The sequence below is a fragment of the Nerophis lumbriciformis genome, linkage group LG10, assembly GCF_033978685.3.
Source record: "Nerophis lumbriciformis linkage group LG10, RoL_Nlum_v2.1, whole genome shotgun sequence".
Taxonomy (NCBI): Eukaryota; Metazoa; Chordata; class Actinopteri; order Syngnathiformes; family Syngnathidae; genus Nerophis; species Nerophis lumbriciformis.
In genome coordinates, this window is record NC_084557.2 from 31,213,192 (window position 1) to 31,231,588 (window position 18,397).

Below are 18,397 nucleotides of genomic sequence, written 5' to 3' on the forward strand. Positions count from 1 at the left end.
CCAATCAATCAATCAAAGTTTATTTATATAGCCCTAAATCACAAGTGTCTCAAAGGGCTGCACAAGCCACAACGACATCCTCGGCTCAGATCCCACATCAGGGCAAGAAAAAACTCAACCCAATGGGATACAATGAGAAACCTTGAATGGGACCGCAGATGTGGGGACCCCCCTTCCCCCGGGCGACCGGTGCAATGGACGTCAAGTGGATCTAGTTAATAGTGTGAGAGTCCAGTCCATAGTGGGGCCAGCAGGGGATCATCTTGAGTGGAGACAAGTCAGTAGCGCAGAGACGTCCCCAACTGATGCACAGATGAGTGGTCCACCCCTTAATGTGTGACTCAAACGAGAGAGTTGGGTCGAAGGTAATACCCAGATTCTTTACCGAGTCGCCTTGTGTAATTGTTTGGTTGTCAAATGTTAAGATGGTATTATTAAATAGGTGTCGGTGTCTAGCAGGACCGATAATCAGCATTTCTACCTTCATTTTGAACACACCTTTGTGAGAATAGTCCTTCTTTTGGGATTAGTATTGCTAAAATGACATAAATTGCTGAAGATAAAGCAAAACACATGCAAGCTTTGAACAAAGTTTAAAGATTTGGGGGTCATCTGAAAAAAAAAATCAACATCCATGGGGTGCATGTAGAAATAAAATAAAATGGGCCCCAGATTGGAACCTTAAGGCACTGCGTGTGTGAAAGTAGCAGATGATAAGCTAAAACCTCCAAAGCTGACACGATCACTTATCTCAAATACATAGAACTGGAACCAGTAGGATGTGTTTTACATTTGAAAACTACTGTCAATGTTTTTTATCCTTCTTTACTCCCGACAAGGAAAGTGTGGTCTGGTACATGTTAAACACAGGAAGTGAACAGACTATAAAAAGCTGCTGAGACACAGAGAAGGCGTAGAATTGAATAACCATCCGCTTTTTTTCAGACATGATCAATGGTAGAAGTGTAAACATGAACATTAAGAATGTTGGAAATAAACTAAACTAAACAATTAGCAAGTTGTGCCAGGATGTCTGACAGGAGCAAGATGGAAAACCGTTTGTCAGTCCATCACGAATAAACTTCTGAGGTCATGGCACAGGCACGAATGTCCAGCAGCAGTCTTTAATTATACAGTACTCTACAGTAGAGTTGACTTTATTGGTGACAAGTGACAGAAACAATACCTCAAGCCATATTGGCGTGCTACTTACACAAGCGCAATTTTGTACTCAAATACAAAAAGGGTCTTATGAATGGTAAGTTACATTATATCTAGAGCAGAGGTCTCAGACATGCAGCCCACGGGCCAATTGCGGCCCGCGAGACGTTATTTTGCGGCCCGCACCTTAATATGAAAATGTAATGTTAGTAGTTTTATATGAATGGCGCTTGACAGCGTCATACTTGCCAACCCTCCCGATTTTTCCGGGAGACTCCCGAATTTCAGGGCAACCATTCTCTCGAATGTCTTCACCTAAACAACAATATTAAGGGCGTGCCGTGATGTCACTGCCTTTAGCGCCCTCTACAACGTGTACAAACAGCGTGGCAGCCCAGTCACATGTTGTATTTGGCTTCTGTACACACACACGTAAGTGACTGCAAGGCATACTTGATCAACAGCCATACAGGTCACACTGAGGGTGGCCATATAAACAAGTTTAACACTGTTACAAATATGCGCCACACTGTTAACCCACACCAAACAAGAATGACAAACACATTTGGGGAGAACATCCGCACCGTAACACAACATAAACACAACAGAACAAATACCCAGAATCCCATGCAGCCCTAACTCTTCCGGGCTGCAATATACACCCCAGCTACCACCAAACCCCGCCCCCCAACCCTGCACCCCCACACATCAACCCCCCCTCCCCCATCCGGTTGAGGTGGGCGGGGTCGGGGGGGGGGCGGGGTTTGGTGGTAGCGGGGGTGTATATTGCAGCCCGGAAGAGTTAGGGCTGCAAGGTGTTCTGGGTATTTGTTCTGTTGTGTTTATGTTGTGTTTATGTTGTCTTACGGTGCGGATGTTCCTTCGAAATGTGTTTGTCATTCTTGTTTGGTGTGGGTTCACAGTGTGGCGCATATTTGTAATAGTGATAAAGTTGTTTATACGGCCACCCTCAGTGTGACATGTATGGCTGTTGATCAAGTATGTCTTGCAGTCACTTACGTGTGTCTGCAGAAGCCTCATACAACATGTGACTGGGCCGGCACGCTGTTTGTATGGTGGAAAAGTGGACGCAACGACAGGTTGTAGTGGACGTTAAAGGCAGTGCTATCACGGAACGCCCTTAATATTATTGTCCGGGTGAAAATCGGGACAAATTCGGGGGAATGGTTGCCCCGGGAGATTGTCGGGAGGGGCACTGAAATTCGGAAGTCTCCCGGAAAGTATGTTGCTAGGGCGGGATAGCCATTCAAAGAAGGTGAATTCATTAAAAGTGCATGTTAGATTTTTTTAAGAAATCTTTTGTTGCAGACCAGCCTCACCCAGTTTCTGCATCCAGTGGCCCCCAGGTAAATTGAGTTTGAGACCCCTAATCTAGAGGGTTCAATTGGCAAGAACTGAGTTGTCGTGACCTGAAAGACCAGATTGAATCTCGGTCTGTTGCAGTGAACTGGTTCATTTCCATAGCTCACATGTGAATGCTACACAGACCGTGAGCAGCAATTAAAAGTACAGCAAAGAGCATGCAGAGGAAAGAGAAAATTAGTCGAAAGCACTCTCTCTGAGCCCGCTCTCACTTCTCTCCCCATCTCTATGTGAGAGCGTCTGCACGTACGCACGTACTGGCAGGCGGCCTCCCGCCACAGCTCTCTTTATGGATATGGTTTAGAAGCTTGTATTGGCAACCTGAGCTGGCAAAAATAGCACACAATATAATAGTGATCCTATTTAACCCGCTAGACCTCATTTTTGTTTGGAATATTTGAGTTTCAACACAGTGTCACAAAAAATGCCCAGTCATGTCCTTGTTTTTTTTACTGCACAAACTTTGGTCTAACAAAATGCCTCTGTAAATGCTAAACAAACAAAATAATTGTCAGTATTTTTTTTGTCTGGACCAGAGGACAGAACTTCAGGAGCCTAATCTACTAAGATCCAAATAACAAGTGCAAATTTCCGTGTGCACACAAAGAAATTGCACATACTATTGGTGGACGTGTTGCAGGTGATTCACTAAGAATCCATGCACAATTAATAACAAGTGCAAAAGTGATGCAGATCGCCCTATTTAAAGGAGGATTGTTTGTGTACTACCAGCCGTCACCATGGAAACATTCATTTCCATCCACATGCTCCAATCTGTGGCATTTTGCTACAATGTGGAAGATGCAACACACAAATATGATCTGAGACACATTTTCTGGGCTATTCGAAGCATTCCTCCAGTGTGAACTTAAAAAACGGAACCCTTTTTTTTTTTTAAAAAGGGATCATCTGCTAGACCAGGGGTCGGCAACCCGCGGCTCTTTAGCGCCGCCCTGGTGGCTCACTGGAGCTTTTTCAAAAATGTATGAAAAATGGAAAAAGATGAGGGGGAAAAAAATATATTTTTTGTTTTAATATGGTTTCTGTAGGAGGACAAACATGACACAAACCTCCCTAATTGTTATAAAGCACACTGTTTATATTAAACATGCTTCACTGATTCGAGTATTTGGCGAGCGCCGTTTTGTCCTACTAATTTTGGCGGTCCTTGAACTCACCGTAGTTTGTTTACATGTATAACTTTCTCCGACTTTCGGGGACGTGTTTTATGCCATTTTGTCCACCAAACTTGTAACGTTGTGCATGAATGCACAAAGGTGATCGTTGATGTTATTGACTTGTGTGGAGTGCTAATCAGACATATTTGGTCACTGCATGACTGCAAGCTAATCGATGCTAACATGTTACTTAGGCTAGCTATATGTACATATTGCATCATTATGCCTCATTTGTAGGTATATTTGAGGTCATTTAGTTTCCTTTAAGTCCTCTTAATTCAATTTATATCTCATGACACACTATCTGTATGTAATATGGCTTTTAATTTTTTGCGGCTCCAGACAGATTTGTTTTTGTATTTTTGGTCCAATATGGCTCTTTCAACATTTTGCGAATAACTTCAATGGTGCACTGGAATGATTAAGAAAAGAAGATGCTTTTTAAGCTAGATATATATTAATACAGCTCCCCTATAAAAAAACTACAAAGCTGTGAGCAGCCAGTCGGTCGGCATGCATGACGTTTGCGGTCACGTCTTCCTAACGCCCTGACCCACCACTAAAAGTTTCAGGAAGATCGGCGCACGTGTAAGGAAGTTATGACTGTAATTGTCTACCACAAGGAAACGATATTGGCGCCACTACAATGATGCCGTCACATCGCACCCAATACCATAATTCACCATTAAAATTTCGGGAATATTAGAGCATGTGTCAGGAAGTTATTACTGTTATAATTGTCCACCACAATGGGGCGATAATGACGCCACTGCAGTAATGCACTTGCATACTACCCAATACTTCAATCCCCCATCAAAAATTTCAGGAAGATCGGAGCATGTGTAAGCAAGTTAATATGTTATAATGTTTCACCACAAGGTGGCCATTTTGGTGACACTGCAATGATGTAGTTGCATCCCAAACAATACCATGATCCACCATCAACATTTCTGTGTGATCGGAGCATATGGAAGGACGTTATGAATGTTTTAACTTTTTACCACAAGGGGGCAATGATAGTGTCGATATCGTATAGGCATGATCGAACCCAACCTTAGAGCCTCATGTCAGTTTGGAGGAAGATCCGAACATATAAAGAGAATGGTGAGGTGCAGTTTTCACTACGAAGAGGTATGTAAAAGTACTGACCCCTAGGGCACTCCAGGCTGACATCATCATCATTTATACCAATCATAATCAAAATTTTAATTTGGGAGGCGTTTCGTGTTTTGTGGCAAACCATCAGATCACAGTTTGGCGCCATGCTATGCCTACTTCCTATGTCATAGATAATATTTATTCACAATTTATCATTAGCCATCAGTATAATCGTATAGTCCGATCATCTATAGTGATGTAATAGCAGTTTGATTAGAGATGCTGTGAAGCGGTATTCACCGGCCAGCTCCACCCACTATGAATGTATACGACTATGTACTGACCCATACGGCACTTGAGTGCGTCTACATCATCATTTGTAACAATTATGATCGCGATCTTATCTTGGTAACGCTTTGTGTTCATTGGCAAGCCATCAGATCAAAGTTTGCCGCCATGCCACGCCCAAATCACAAGTGTCTCAAAGGGCTGCACAAGCCACAACGACATCCTCGGTACAGAGCCCACATAAGGGCAAGGAAAAACTCACCCCAGTGGTACGTCAATGTGAATGACTATGAGACATTTTAAAGAGGACCGCATATGTGGGTAACCCCCCCCCCCCTCTAGGGGAGACCGAATGCAATGGATGTCGAGTGGGTCTGACATAATATTGTGAGAGTCCAGTCCATAGTGGATCCAACATAATAGTAAGAGTCCAGTCCATAGTGGGGTCAGCAGGAAACCATCCCGAGCGGAGACGGGTCAGCAGCGCAGAGATGTTCCTAACCGATGCACAGGCGAGCGGTCCACCCCGGGTCCCGACTCTGGACAGCCAGCACTTCATCCATGGCCACCGGACCTGTGTGTCTCCCCTTCCACAAAGGAGAGGGGAGCAGAGGAGAAAAGAAAAGAAACGGCAGATCAACTGGTCTAAAAAAGGGGGACTATTTAAAGGCTAGAGTATACAAATGAGTTTTAAGATGGGACTTAAATGCTTCTACTGAGGTGGCATCTCTAACTGTTACCGGGAGGGCATTCCATAGTACTGGAGCCCGAATAGAAAACGCTCTATAGACAATTTTTAAATTTCATTTTTGGGACCATCAAAGTATAAAATCGCAATACCTGATGCACCTGCAAAATATGGGGACTTTTCATGCATGTTGAGGGCCTCATAAAGGCGTCCAAACGTATCGAAAAAAACAACACAGCAATTTCAATAAGGCCTTTGCCGTGCTCTGCATTGCCCCTGTGGGGCATGCTCCGCTGCTCGAGCCCTAAACATAACGCCAGCAGACTCAAAACGAATCACATGATTTGTTTTGGTGTCTGCTGGCTCCAAATCAGCCCATTAAATCATCCAGCAGCTATAAAATGGCATCGCTGGTTAGACTACATGTCTAAAACTGTATTTTTATTTCTGACAGTACAGAAAGTATGTTAATTTGTGCACATCGCTGCCAGTTTGCATTGCGAAAACTAAATGATTACATTTGCATCTCCTCCTTCCAGTATTGTGGCTGTTCTAATAATCAGTATATATTCTTCATATACATGAAGGCAAACAGGCTAAATGGATTGTGCTCGCTTTTTTGCTCATTTAAAGGATAAACAGTCCTCGGCGCACGGGTTTAGTTAATCAGTTTTGGGTGTGCTATCAAGTTCGCACTTGCGCTAATACATGCAAAATTTTATTAGATCAAGCCCCGAGTGTATAGTTTTCTGTGAGTTTAAATAAGATTACATTATGTTCGCCTTTTCCTTTCCCATGTGAGGGATGAGAGGCTTCCTAAATGTAAATTTGTACTTTGAATTATTTTGTGTTGACCTGCTTGAAATGGGTGGTGTTTACTTGTGTTTATTTATTTGTTTGGCTTTTGGAGGTATTTTGTTGATATGGCCTGATAAGCCAGTGCACTATTTTGGAGAACATCCTGGACATCATGTGTTATGCTTCTGGCTGATTTAATATAATGCACAACTTGTTTACAACGCACATAACTGTCCACTCCTGCATTATCATAAAGCAAAACAATATGTATTTGAATTAAAGAGAACATCATATAGTCCCACACGTGATGAATCACGTTTTAACTATAAAACATGTTGACAGTCCTTGACAGCACAGTTGAACTTTGTTCAGTATGCTGAAATAACTTACAAACCCTGTTTCCATATGAGTTGGGAAATTGTGTTAGATGTAAATATAAACGGAATACAATGATTTGCAAATCCTTTTCAACCCATATTTAATCTAATGCACTACAAAGACAATATATTTGATGTTCAAACTCATAAACTTTTTTTTTTTTTTGCAAATAATAATTAACTTTGAATTTCATGGCTGCAACACGTGCCAAAGTAGTTGGGAAAAGGCATGTTCACCACTGTGTTACATGGCCTTTCCTTTTAACAACACTCATTAAACGTTTGGGAACTGAGGAGACACATTTTTTAAGCTTCTCAGGTGGAATTCTTTCCCATTCTTGCTTGATGTACAGCTTAAGTTGTTCAACAGTCCGGGGGTCTCTGTTGTGGTATTTTAGGCTTCATAATGCGCCACACCTTTTCAATGGGAGACAGGTCTGGACTACAGGCAGGCCAGTCTAGTACCCGCACTCTTTTACTATGAAGCCACGTTGATGTAACACATGGCTTGGCATTGTCTTGCTGAAATAAGCAGGGGCGTCCATGGTAACGTTGCTTGGATGGCAACATATGTTGCTCCAAAACCTGTATGTGCCTTTCAGCATTAATGGTGCCTTCACAGATGTGTAAGTTACCCATGTCTTGGGCACTAATACACCCCCATACCATCACAGATGCTGGTTTTTCAACTTTGCGCCTATAACAATCCGGATGGTTCTTCTCCTCTTTGGTCCGGAGGACAAGACGTCCACAGTTTCCAAAAACAATTTGAAATGTGGGCTCGTCAGACCACAGAACACTTTTCCACTTTGTATTAGTCCATCTTAGATGAGCTCAAGCCCAGCAAAGCCGACGGCGTTTCTGGGTGTTGTTGATAAATGGTTTTCGCCTTGCATAGGAGAGTTTTAACTTGCACTTACAGATGTAGCGACCAACTGTAGTTACCGACAGTGGGTTTCTGAAGTGTTCCTGAGCCCATGTGGTGATATCCTTTACACACTGATGTCGCTTGTTGATGCAGTACAGCCTGAGGGATAGAAGGTCACGGGCTTAGCTGCTTACATGCAGTGATTTCTCCAGATTCTCTGAACCCGTTGATGATATTACGGACCATAGATGGTGAAATCCCTAAATTCCTTGCAATAGCTGGTTGAGAAAGGTTTTTCTTAAACTGTTCAACAATTTGCTCACGCATTTGTTGACAAAGTGGTGACCCTCGCCCCATTCTTGTTTGTGAATGACTGAGCATTTCATGGAATCTACTTTTATACCCAATCATGGCACCCACCTGTTCCCAATTTGCCTGTGGGATGTTCCAAATAAGTGTTTGATGAGCATTCCTCAACTTTATCAGTATTTATTGCCACCTTTCCCAACTTCTTTGTCATGTGTTGCTGGCATCAAACTCTAAAGTTAATGATTATTTGCAAAAAAAATAAATGTTTATCAGTTTGAACATCAAATATGTTGTCTTTGTAGCATATGCAGTTGAATATGGGTTGAAAATGATTTACAAATCATTGTATTCCGTTTATATTTACATCTAACACAATTTCCCAACTCATATGGAAATTGGGTTTGTATATTAATGGAGCACATTTTAAAAGGAGCTATTGTTGGTAGTGTACTGAAGCTACTGTCAGGAATGAATGAATGAAGTTATGACCAATGATAGCTTCATCCCTACGGAGCACTTTGTTCAATCTTGAAATCTGATTGGCTCAGTGACTATTGCATTAGTGACTATGTTTACACTGCAGGCCAAAGTGGACCAAATCAGATTTTTTTGGAAATCAGATTTTTTTCCAGCTGACTGTTAAGATTACAAGTAAAATGTGATATTTATCAGACTCCAGTATAAATCAGGCATGCAGAGTTTGATAAGTGAAAACAAAAAAGAAGTTAACCGGATCGACAACTGCCCCGTAACAACAACAGAAGAAGAAGAAACACATTTATTTTGACGACGCCGTTCTTCATCGTCGTTTTCTTCTGTTGTTGTCATCTCTGGTCACTCACAGACGAGAATACGAGAGACACTGCGCATATACAATCTACCCATATGTCCAAACTTTGAACAGACAATTGAGAACAGAGTTTTCCAATCTGTTTTTTTTTGTATTCCTATTTTCAATTTTCAATTAAATCAAATTACGGATAATTGATCATGGATAACGATCGATTTTTCCGTTTTTTTATTATCAAACCAAAAAACAGGGAAAATTCATTTTAATGTACGTTTGTAAAATGATTTTTCTATTCTAAACGAAAAACAAATCGCCGTGACGTACAAGGACCAAAATTAACTGCTGGAGGAAGAAGAAGAGAAATGCAAAATGGAAAGTGATTTTCTTTTGGTCTTTTCCTGCGCACACGGATGACGTAGCTTGACCAAAGATGACGTAAAAGTCGCAAACTGGTCACATTGGAAAATATCAGATTCCAAACGTATTTGGAATACCTCTTGATGTGGCCCAAATCTGATGCAAAAAGATCAGATTTTAATCACTTAGGAGCATTTACTACACATGAAAAAATACCCGATTGTGTCACTTGAGGGCAAAAAAAATCAGATTTGGTGTCTGGTGTAAACGGGGCCAGTCTTCTTCGTTAGTAGTGATGCTCTGTTGCTTTTTTTGTGACATTCTGCACCTTCTAAAGCTTCTAGTATTGATCCCAAGCATTAAAAAGCCTTAAAATATATATAAACATTAAAATTCATACAAATCCTACTCTGTGGGAATTCATTCATCACAGGTGGGTCTGAAACAGAACTCCTACAATATTTGAGGGAACACTGTATTGTATTTCATATACATGAGGTATATTAGACTCCTTTTATGACATTAAATAAAGAAAACGACAGTAGTTACATAAGAGTAACAGAAGAATATGCATGCAGAGTAACACGTCATACGTAATCGCAAAAGCCGTCACTTTTGTTCTTTTTAGTTAACTCTTTGACTTTAAACTCCTTTATGTCACCCAAGCATGAGGCGGATTCTTTTGGAGGCGCTGCGTAAAAGAAAAAGACAATAAAGAGTGAAATCAGCCAGCGTAAACTAGTCGGTGTAAAAGTGAAAAAATCAACATTGGCTGCATACCCGATCCAAGCCGCTCAAATACTGTGTCCATCACCAAGGATACAGATTGTATCTTTATACATATTAATTCATCTTCTCCTATGAAATGGACAGTGACAACTAAGCAGCATAGTGGTCTCATTCTTGAGACTTTTCCCTCGGACAAGGCTGCCTCTCCCTCTCTTTCCAGTGTGCAAGACAACCACAGGCATTAAATTTAGGAGTTGTTTTCATTTTTAGTACTGTTTCATCTCATTATTGTATTTTATATTTTTATTGCTGTATGTCCTACATGTGTTCTGTGTACAGTCTTATTTATATAGCTGTTCATTTAGGTAGAATGTAGGTTTAAGGTCCGACTTGCACTAAACAAACTTATAGTCGTGGCAACCAACGTTCCCTCTAAGGTGTGCATCTGTGCAATTGCGCACTGCTCAAGCGTCCTCTGCGCACGGCAAATCTATGCCACGCACAAAATCAAATAAAAAAATAAGCGCATAACAATTTTCGACACACGGACGCGACAGAGAAAACAGTTTTCGTCATCAATGTTCAAATATTGTCGTCTGTCGAGACGCTTTGAGGACATGAATTCCATCGATCACTTTACTGAGCAAAACTCTTTATTGTCGGCCATAAACACATCACCAAAACATTAGTAAAAAAAATGATATCTAGCAAAAGTGGTCATTTTCTGCAGTACAAACCAGACCAAAAGTAACTTTGTTATATCAGCAGCCGCTCACTCTTTCTCACTTGCGCCAACACATGCACATATGGCCCTTAGCCAGTGATGCGTTTACAGCCACACAAAAAGTCGGACAACTGCAACACCACACATAAAGTGTCATTCCAGGTCGTTACACTATGATTTACCAATCAAATGTGTGCTTATTCTAGTGTCATTTATTAGGAATCTTAATTTATAAATATTAATCATGAAATGCTGTTGGTATATTAAATAAATACTAATAAAAATATATTTTTTACAAACAGGAAGTTGCAGGAATGTACACATGATCCCCTACTTACATCTCATTGTGCAACATGTGAATGTTTTAATGGGAACTAAATGCAATGTCTGAAAGGGGTACAAGTTATTTCCAAAGCAGGACCTCCAACCAGACAAACAATACAAATACACAGTTCATGAAAAACAATATTTTTTGTTATTGTCATTGTAAGTGGGCCTAAACACTTATATTAAAAATGGAAATGACTGCTGTCATTTGCTTATAATAATAAGAGAATGTTGTCTGTCTATCTGTGTTGGCCCTGCGATGAGGTGGGGACTTGTCCAGGGTGTACTCCGCCTTCCGCCCGAATGCAGCTGAGATAGGCTTCAGCGACCCCGAAAGGGACAAGCGGTAGAAAATGGATTGATGGATGGAGATTGAACTTGTTATTTGGTCAGGTTTGGGACAAGTGTGCTGCTGGTGTAGCCACAGTGTGCACGTCTGATGTTGCTCACATGGGCTCCACTGAATGCTCAGGGAGTTTTTGCGTTTGCTCACACACATGAAAAATTAGAGGGAACATTGGTGGCAAAGGAATGAAAGTCCATAACCTGAGGACCACCTGTCATTAGAATTTGGTGACCATGAGTTATTGTCATTGCTAAATCATGTCTTCCCTGTAACACTTCCGTATTGATTTTCATTCATTTGGCTGTGACACCCACATGTAGACCAGCCTCACTTGTGCTCTTTAGTCCAACAGATGGTACTTTTTTTAAAGTAGTTGACATATTTAACAACAATAATGCAGGGTGCTGAAGAGAGGACACGGAATCATCTGTGGTATGATATTTAAATATTCAAAGTATTATGACATCTGTCCACTTCTCCGATACTGCCGACACACACGTGCATCGTTATCAGTTCACAGCAAACCATTCTAACTGGCTGCCTTATGATACTGTTTACACCGCCAAGGCATGATATGACACTTTCAGAGGACATAACACACTCTCTTCCCACGCCGAAGGTCATAAATCCAAGTCTGTCAGAGAACTTTGCATCATTAAGCTACACAAATAATTTGACTAAAAACCCCACACTTGACACTTAACAGTAATTGCAACTAGTTACAGTAACGCGTTAACGCATGTGATTAATCACAACATTTTTTCGCATCAGTCATATATTAGCGCGGATTAATCACACAGTACATTGTGACTGGATATGCTCCTTTACCTTATCCTGTTTGGTCAATGATCAGGACAATGCATACGTCAGTGCGAAGATGAGTAAGGAGACTCTGACTTTTTGGTTTGCTAGCAAATTGCACTCCAAAACACACCCTAACTGGACTTTAGATAAAACTGTTACCAAGTGTTGAAAAAATAAACGATGTAAATTCAAGTAAAAAAATAAAAATGTGAGTTTGTGTATGACAGAGGTGCCCATTAGGTCAATTGCAAACTACCGGTCGATCGCAGAGGGTGTGTCAGTCGATCACCAGCCAGGCAGTAAAAAAAATAAACCTAAAAATTAGTAATCATTAATCTTCACAATGACGTCACTTTTGTCACTTGATTGATGCTGGCTGCTGCAAGCTCAGTATTAAGAAAAGAACGACCGGCTATAAGGCGAGAAACACTTTTTATTTCAACAGACTCTCTCGCTGTACCTGCCGTCAAAAGCCTAAAGATCGACCGCACAGTTTCTGTCTTCACAATAAAAGTGCTGCTCCATCCTACCCGTGCTAACAAAATAAGAGTCTCAGAAAGTTAGTGCACATAAGCTAACAAGCTATGGAGTTTGCCTTCAGTGTATTTCTAGAAAAGTGTATAAAAACGAGTATTGAAGCTGGACAAATAAGATGCCAAAACCAACCACTTTCATGTGGTATTGAACAGAAAGTAGGACTTTTCTATCCTCCACAATGTACAATTCAAAAATGTGGAAGTTATCAGCACTACTATGAATCCTGTCTGATTCCAATAAATGCAAGTCATCAGAATTAGATAATAATGCACTTATATTCTTCTCTTCATGAAAGAAAGGAATCTTAAACATGCTTAAATAAAGAATAGTGAACAACAGGCTGAATAAGTGTACGTAATATGACGCATAAATAACCAACTGAGAAGGTGACTTGTATGTTAACGTAACATATTACGGTAAGAGTCATTCAAATAACTATAACATATAGAACATGCTATACGTTTACCAAACAATCTGTCACTCCTAATCGCTAAATCCGATGAAATCTCATACGTCTAGTCTCTTACGTGAATGAGCTAAATAATATTATTTGATATTTTACGGTAATGTGTTAATAATTTCACACATAAGTCGCTCCTGAGTATAAGTCGCACCCCCGGCCAAACTATTAAAAAAACTGCGACTTATAGTCCGAAAAATACGGTATATACAGTACATATATATATATATATATATATATATATATATATATATATATATATATATATATATATATATATATATATATATATACCTGTATATATATATATATATATATATATATATATATGTATGTATGTATGTATGAAGATGATTTAAATCACCTCGTGTGGGCACCCTTAATGTATGACATTCTTACAATAAAGTTTAAAATTGCATTTCTGTCAGAAAATTAGGGGGGGTTTTTTCAAGTTGTCCAAGCAAGTACTTTACTATCATCAATCGTGATTAATCGAAATAAAAAAATAATCTGGTTTGAAAAAATATGTATTGTTTGACATTCAAGCTTTTTTAGAATGTTGCAGCAATTTACTGATTTAAGGTTGTTCATCTTCCAGATGGCGTTATGTATTATAGTTCAATAAAGCAAAGTGTCACCTTGCTTGTGTATTGCAGCGTGGACGGAGGGACTGAAGTGATGTGTCACACGTCTGAAAAAGCAGTGCAAATTTGCTCGTTGTTATTTTTGTCTTTCAACATAAAAAGCAGGTAGGGAACAGTCAAGAAAACAAGTGTCAAGTAGTATGCATTGTTAGTTTCACACCAGGCGATTTCTATGTACCATACCAGTAATTGAACTGTCAGTCATGTACTTTTAAGCATACAAATAAAACAGTTAGCTTTAGGTGGCATTTATGACTTTTTTTGTTCAACAAATGGGGTTGGTTTACAGTGTGTGTTTAGTGCAGAATGAAATCAGGACCTTATCTTTGACAAATATCACTTTTAGACCTTTCTTTCATTCAGTTTGGCTCCGTCTTCCTGCTCTTAGGATGCTCGAAATCCAAACCATATTTCCTTCTGTATAATCAATAAACCTTATCACCGAAGTGTATGTGCAGGCTAACCACTTCCTGTTCATCATTCAATTCCCCACCCTTTATCTTGTGACGGTAAGTCACTCTGTCAACTATGAATAAAAGCTTCACAGCAATTACAGTGGATGTATGTGTGTGTGTACATTCTCACAACTCATCCATCTCCTTGCTTAACTATTTGTCGTTTCAGAGAAATTACAACATAAATATTTCTGGAAAAACCTGTCAGGATCAGAGAGAGGCTTTGCTGTGGTCTGTGAAGATGATATGTGCTATGGTTAGGATTGAAATTGATCAAATCTCATTTTGTGACCCAAGTTTTTGTCCCAAAGACAGAATTTGGAGAAGCATGCAAAGCAATGTTGTTTATGCAGTGCAGTGTTGTGAGGAGTTCAATGAGCTCTACATTGCAGAAAGTAAGCAACAGCTACATCAGTGAAGTCATTTGGTCCAGTTTATTTACATTTTAAAGAGAAAATACATTCACCCGAGGACAACAATGTCTCTGTTGTGTGAAAAAGTTAAAAATAAGGGGGTGCTCCACCAACAATTTAGGGCGCACTCACATTCAAACGAAAGTGCCGAACCACAAGTGTGAACACAGCCTTAAAAAAGTTGTGCATAGTTATGATGGGATTTAGTAATGATTACTATAAATCAAATTTGCTTACTTGACATACACTGCTTTCTAATAATTGTCTATTCTGTATTGTGCAGCTACCTTGACAGCCTGGATCGGATTGGTGCCACAGACTACCAGCCAACAGAGCAGGATATTCTGAGGACCAGGGTGAAGACTACAGGCATCGTGGAGACACACTTTACCTTCAAGAACCTCCACTTTAGGTACAAGTAGTAGGGATTAGTGAGTCCCAGCACACAACACACAAACACAGCGACTGAGTGAGTGACAAGCCTGAACAGCTAACACATTTCTCAGACAGACCAACACTTTGTTTTCTATATGGTGGGTCGGTATAGCTCGGTTGGTAGAGTGGCCGTGCCAGCAACTTGAGGGTTCCAGATTCGATCCTCGCTTCCGCCATCCTAGTCACTTCCGTTGTGTCCTTGGGCAAGACACTTTACCCACCTGCTCCCAGTGCCACCCACACTGGTTTAAAGTAACTTAGATATTGGGTTTCACTATGTAAAAGCACTTTAAATCACTAGAGAAAAGCGCTATATGAATATAATTCACTTCACAGTGAGTCTGGATATAATTATCCTAATTGTTAAAAATATAGACACTTTAAATATATATATATATATATATATATATATATATATATATATATATATATATATATATATATATATATATATATATATATATATCCGCCCTAAAACGCAATAAGATACAATAAAATAAAATACATAAATAACTAAAATGGTACTGTTCTTGGTCACCGCCCTGACTAAACTAAGATGAATGCAGCAATGTACAGAAATATCCTGGATGGAAACCAATGCTTCCCATCCAACCTGATGGAGCTTGAGAGGTGCTGCAAAGAGAAATGGGTGAAACTGCCCAAAGATAGGTGTGCCAAGTTGTGGCATCGTCTTCAAAAAGACCTGAGCTTTTAATTGCTGCCAAAGTTGCATCAACATACTATTGAGCAAATGCTGTGAATAATTATGTGATTCTTTTATGTGTTTATTTTTAATCCTATCCTATGTAATCACCACCCTGCCGAAGGGAGTAAAGATGGAAATTAGCCCTCGGCTATAATCTTGCATATTTACAATAAACTCTGAAACTCATGATAAAATTGCAAAAAAAAAATTCTTATTGTTATTATGGGTTATTGTCTGTAAATGTTAAGAACAAAAATCCATCCATTTTGGAATTGTCACGGCTTGTCACACCACGCCGTGCCTAATTTTGGGTTTCTTGATAATTTTCTGGGTGTAGTTTTAGTTTCTGTCTTGCGCTCTTATTTTGGGTTTTTTCACTTCCTGTTTTTCCCTTTCTTGCAGCAGCTTTACGCCTGTCTAAATCTGTGTTAGTGAGCATTTCTTCTTTGCCAAGATAATCCATCCCACCTCACAGGTGTGGCATAACAAGATACTGATTAAACAGCATGATTTTTGCACAGGTGTGCCTTAATCTGCCCACCATAAAAGGCCACTCTCCTTCGCATAGAGTTCATCAGGTTGTTGATTGTGGCCTGTAGAATGTTGGTTAACTCCTTTTTAATGGCTGTGCCAAGTAGCTGGATATTGGTAGGAACTGGAACACGCTGACGTATATGCCGATCCACTGCATCCCAAACATGCTCAGGTTGACATGTCCGGTGAGTATGCTATCCATGCAAGAACCGGGATGTTTTCAGCTTCCAGGAATTGTGTACAGATCCTTGCAACATTGGGCCGTGCATTGTCATATGGCAACATAAGGTGATGGTCTCGGGTGAATGGCACAACAATCCCAGCAGGCACAAGACATTGATACAACTTTGATTATCCAAAAGTACATGCATGTCCTTTAAAAGTGACTTCGAAACAACTTTGCAAAATAGTTGTATTTGTAAATTGAGACAACGTTGATGTCAAACAATGGATTTATATTGTGGAATGGAAAATTACCAAAATTCATTAGTCAAATCAAGGTCAGAACCCAACACTGATTAAAGGTTGCCAAAAAGCATTTTGTTCCAACATTATGTTTGAGTTGTTCAACGTCAGGACCTAATTCAACAAGTTCTCAATGTTGTTTAAATGTCTTGTGCCTGCTGGGATGGACCTCAGGATCTGGTCACAGTATTTCTGTGCATTCAAAATGCCACCAATAAAATGCACTTGCGTTCGTTGTCCCTAACATACGCCTGCCCATACCATATTTCCACCCCCACCATGAGCCAATCAATTCACAACGTTGACATCATCAAACCGGTCTCCCACATGACGCCACACACGTTGTCTGCCATTTGTCCTTTACAGGAGCTAGCATACCTCTCGGATATCGATAGTAGCCTGAGGCACTGTGAGCAAGGTGCTGTGTCACTACACCAGTAAAGTACCGTATTTTTCGGACTATAAGTCGCAGTTTTTTTCATAGTTTGGCCGGGGGTGCGACTTATACTCAGGAGCGACTTATGTGTGAAATTATTAACACATTACCGTAAATTATCAAATAATATTATTTAGCTCATTCATGTAAGAGACTAGACGTATAAGATTTCATGGGATTTAGCGATTAGGAGTGACAGATTGTTTGGTAAACGTATAGCATGTTCTATAAGTTATAGTTATTTGAATGACTCTTACCATAATATGTTACGTTAACATACCAGGCACGTTCTCAGTTGGTTATTTATGCCTCATATAACGTACACTTATTCAGCCTGTTGTTCACTATTCTTTATTTATTTTAAATTGCCTTTCAAATGTCTATTCTTGGTGTTGGGTTTTATCAAATACATTTCCCCCAAAAATGCAATTTATACTCCAGTGCGACTTATATATGTTTTTTTCCTTCTTTATTATGCATTTTCGGCCGGTGCGACTTATACTCCGGAGCGACTTATAGTCCGAAAAATACGGTAGTTCCTCTGTGTTATCTCTTACAACAACAATGTTGCTATAGCATTGTTGGTGTTTTTTTAATGTTTTTACTACAGTGCTTTATAAACAAAATAGTAGAATCCCCAATACCTGCATTGTGAGCCGCCTGGTGCTTGCAGTTTCTTTTACTATCTAGGATGCACAGAAAAGGGAAAGACGTGTGTTCTTGTCTCACATAAAGATTGTGGATGATGGGTGACATTCCAAAAAAAAGTGCAGTTTTCCTTTAAGATAAACCCATTTGTCTAACTTTGTAAGAAAAATGTCCTGTTAGTTAAAGGGGAACATTATCACCAGACCTATGTAAGCGTCAATATATACCTTGATGTTGCAGAAAAAAGACCATATATTTTTTTAACCGATTTCCGAACTCTAAATGGGTGAATTTTGGCGAATTAAACGCCTTTCTATTATTCGCTCTCGGAGCAATGATGTCACATTGTGACGTCACATCGGGAAGCAATCCGCCATTTTCTCAAACACCGAGTCAAATCAGCTCTGTTATTTTCCGTTTTTTCGACTGTTTCCCGTAC

At 39.9% G+C, this 18,397-nt stretch overlaps 1 protein-coding gene across 1 annotated transcript in view; it reads left to right on the forward strand.

The window, feature by feature from the left end:
• The window catches only part of LOC133612437 (guanine nucleotide-binding protein G(o) subunit alpha), a 230,521-nt gene that overhangs the window by 176,157 nt on the left and 35,967 nt on the right, over positions 1 to 18,397 (forward strand). The window contains exon 5 of the mRNA XM_061969849.2: positions 15,018 to 15,146. Within this exon, the coding sequence (XP_061825833.1) occupies positions 15,018 to 15,146 (129 nt within the window). The remainder of the gene's footprint in view (positions 1 to 15,017; positions 15,147 to 18,397) is intronic.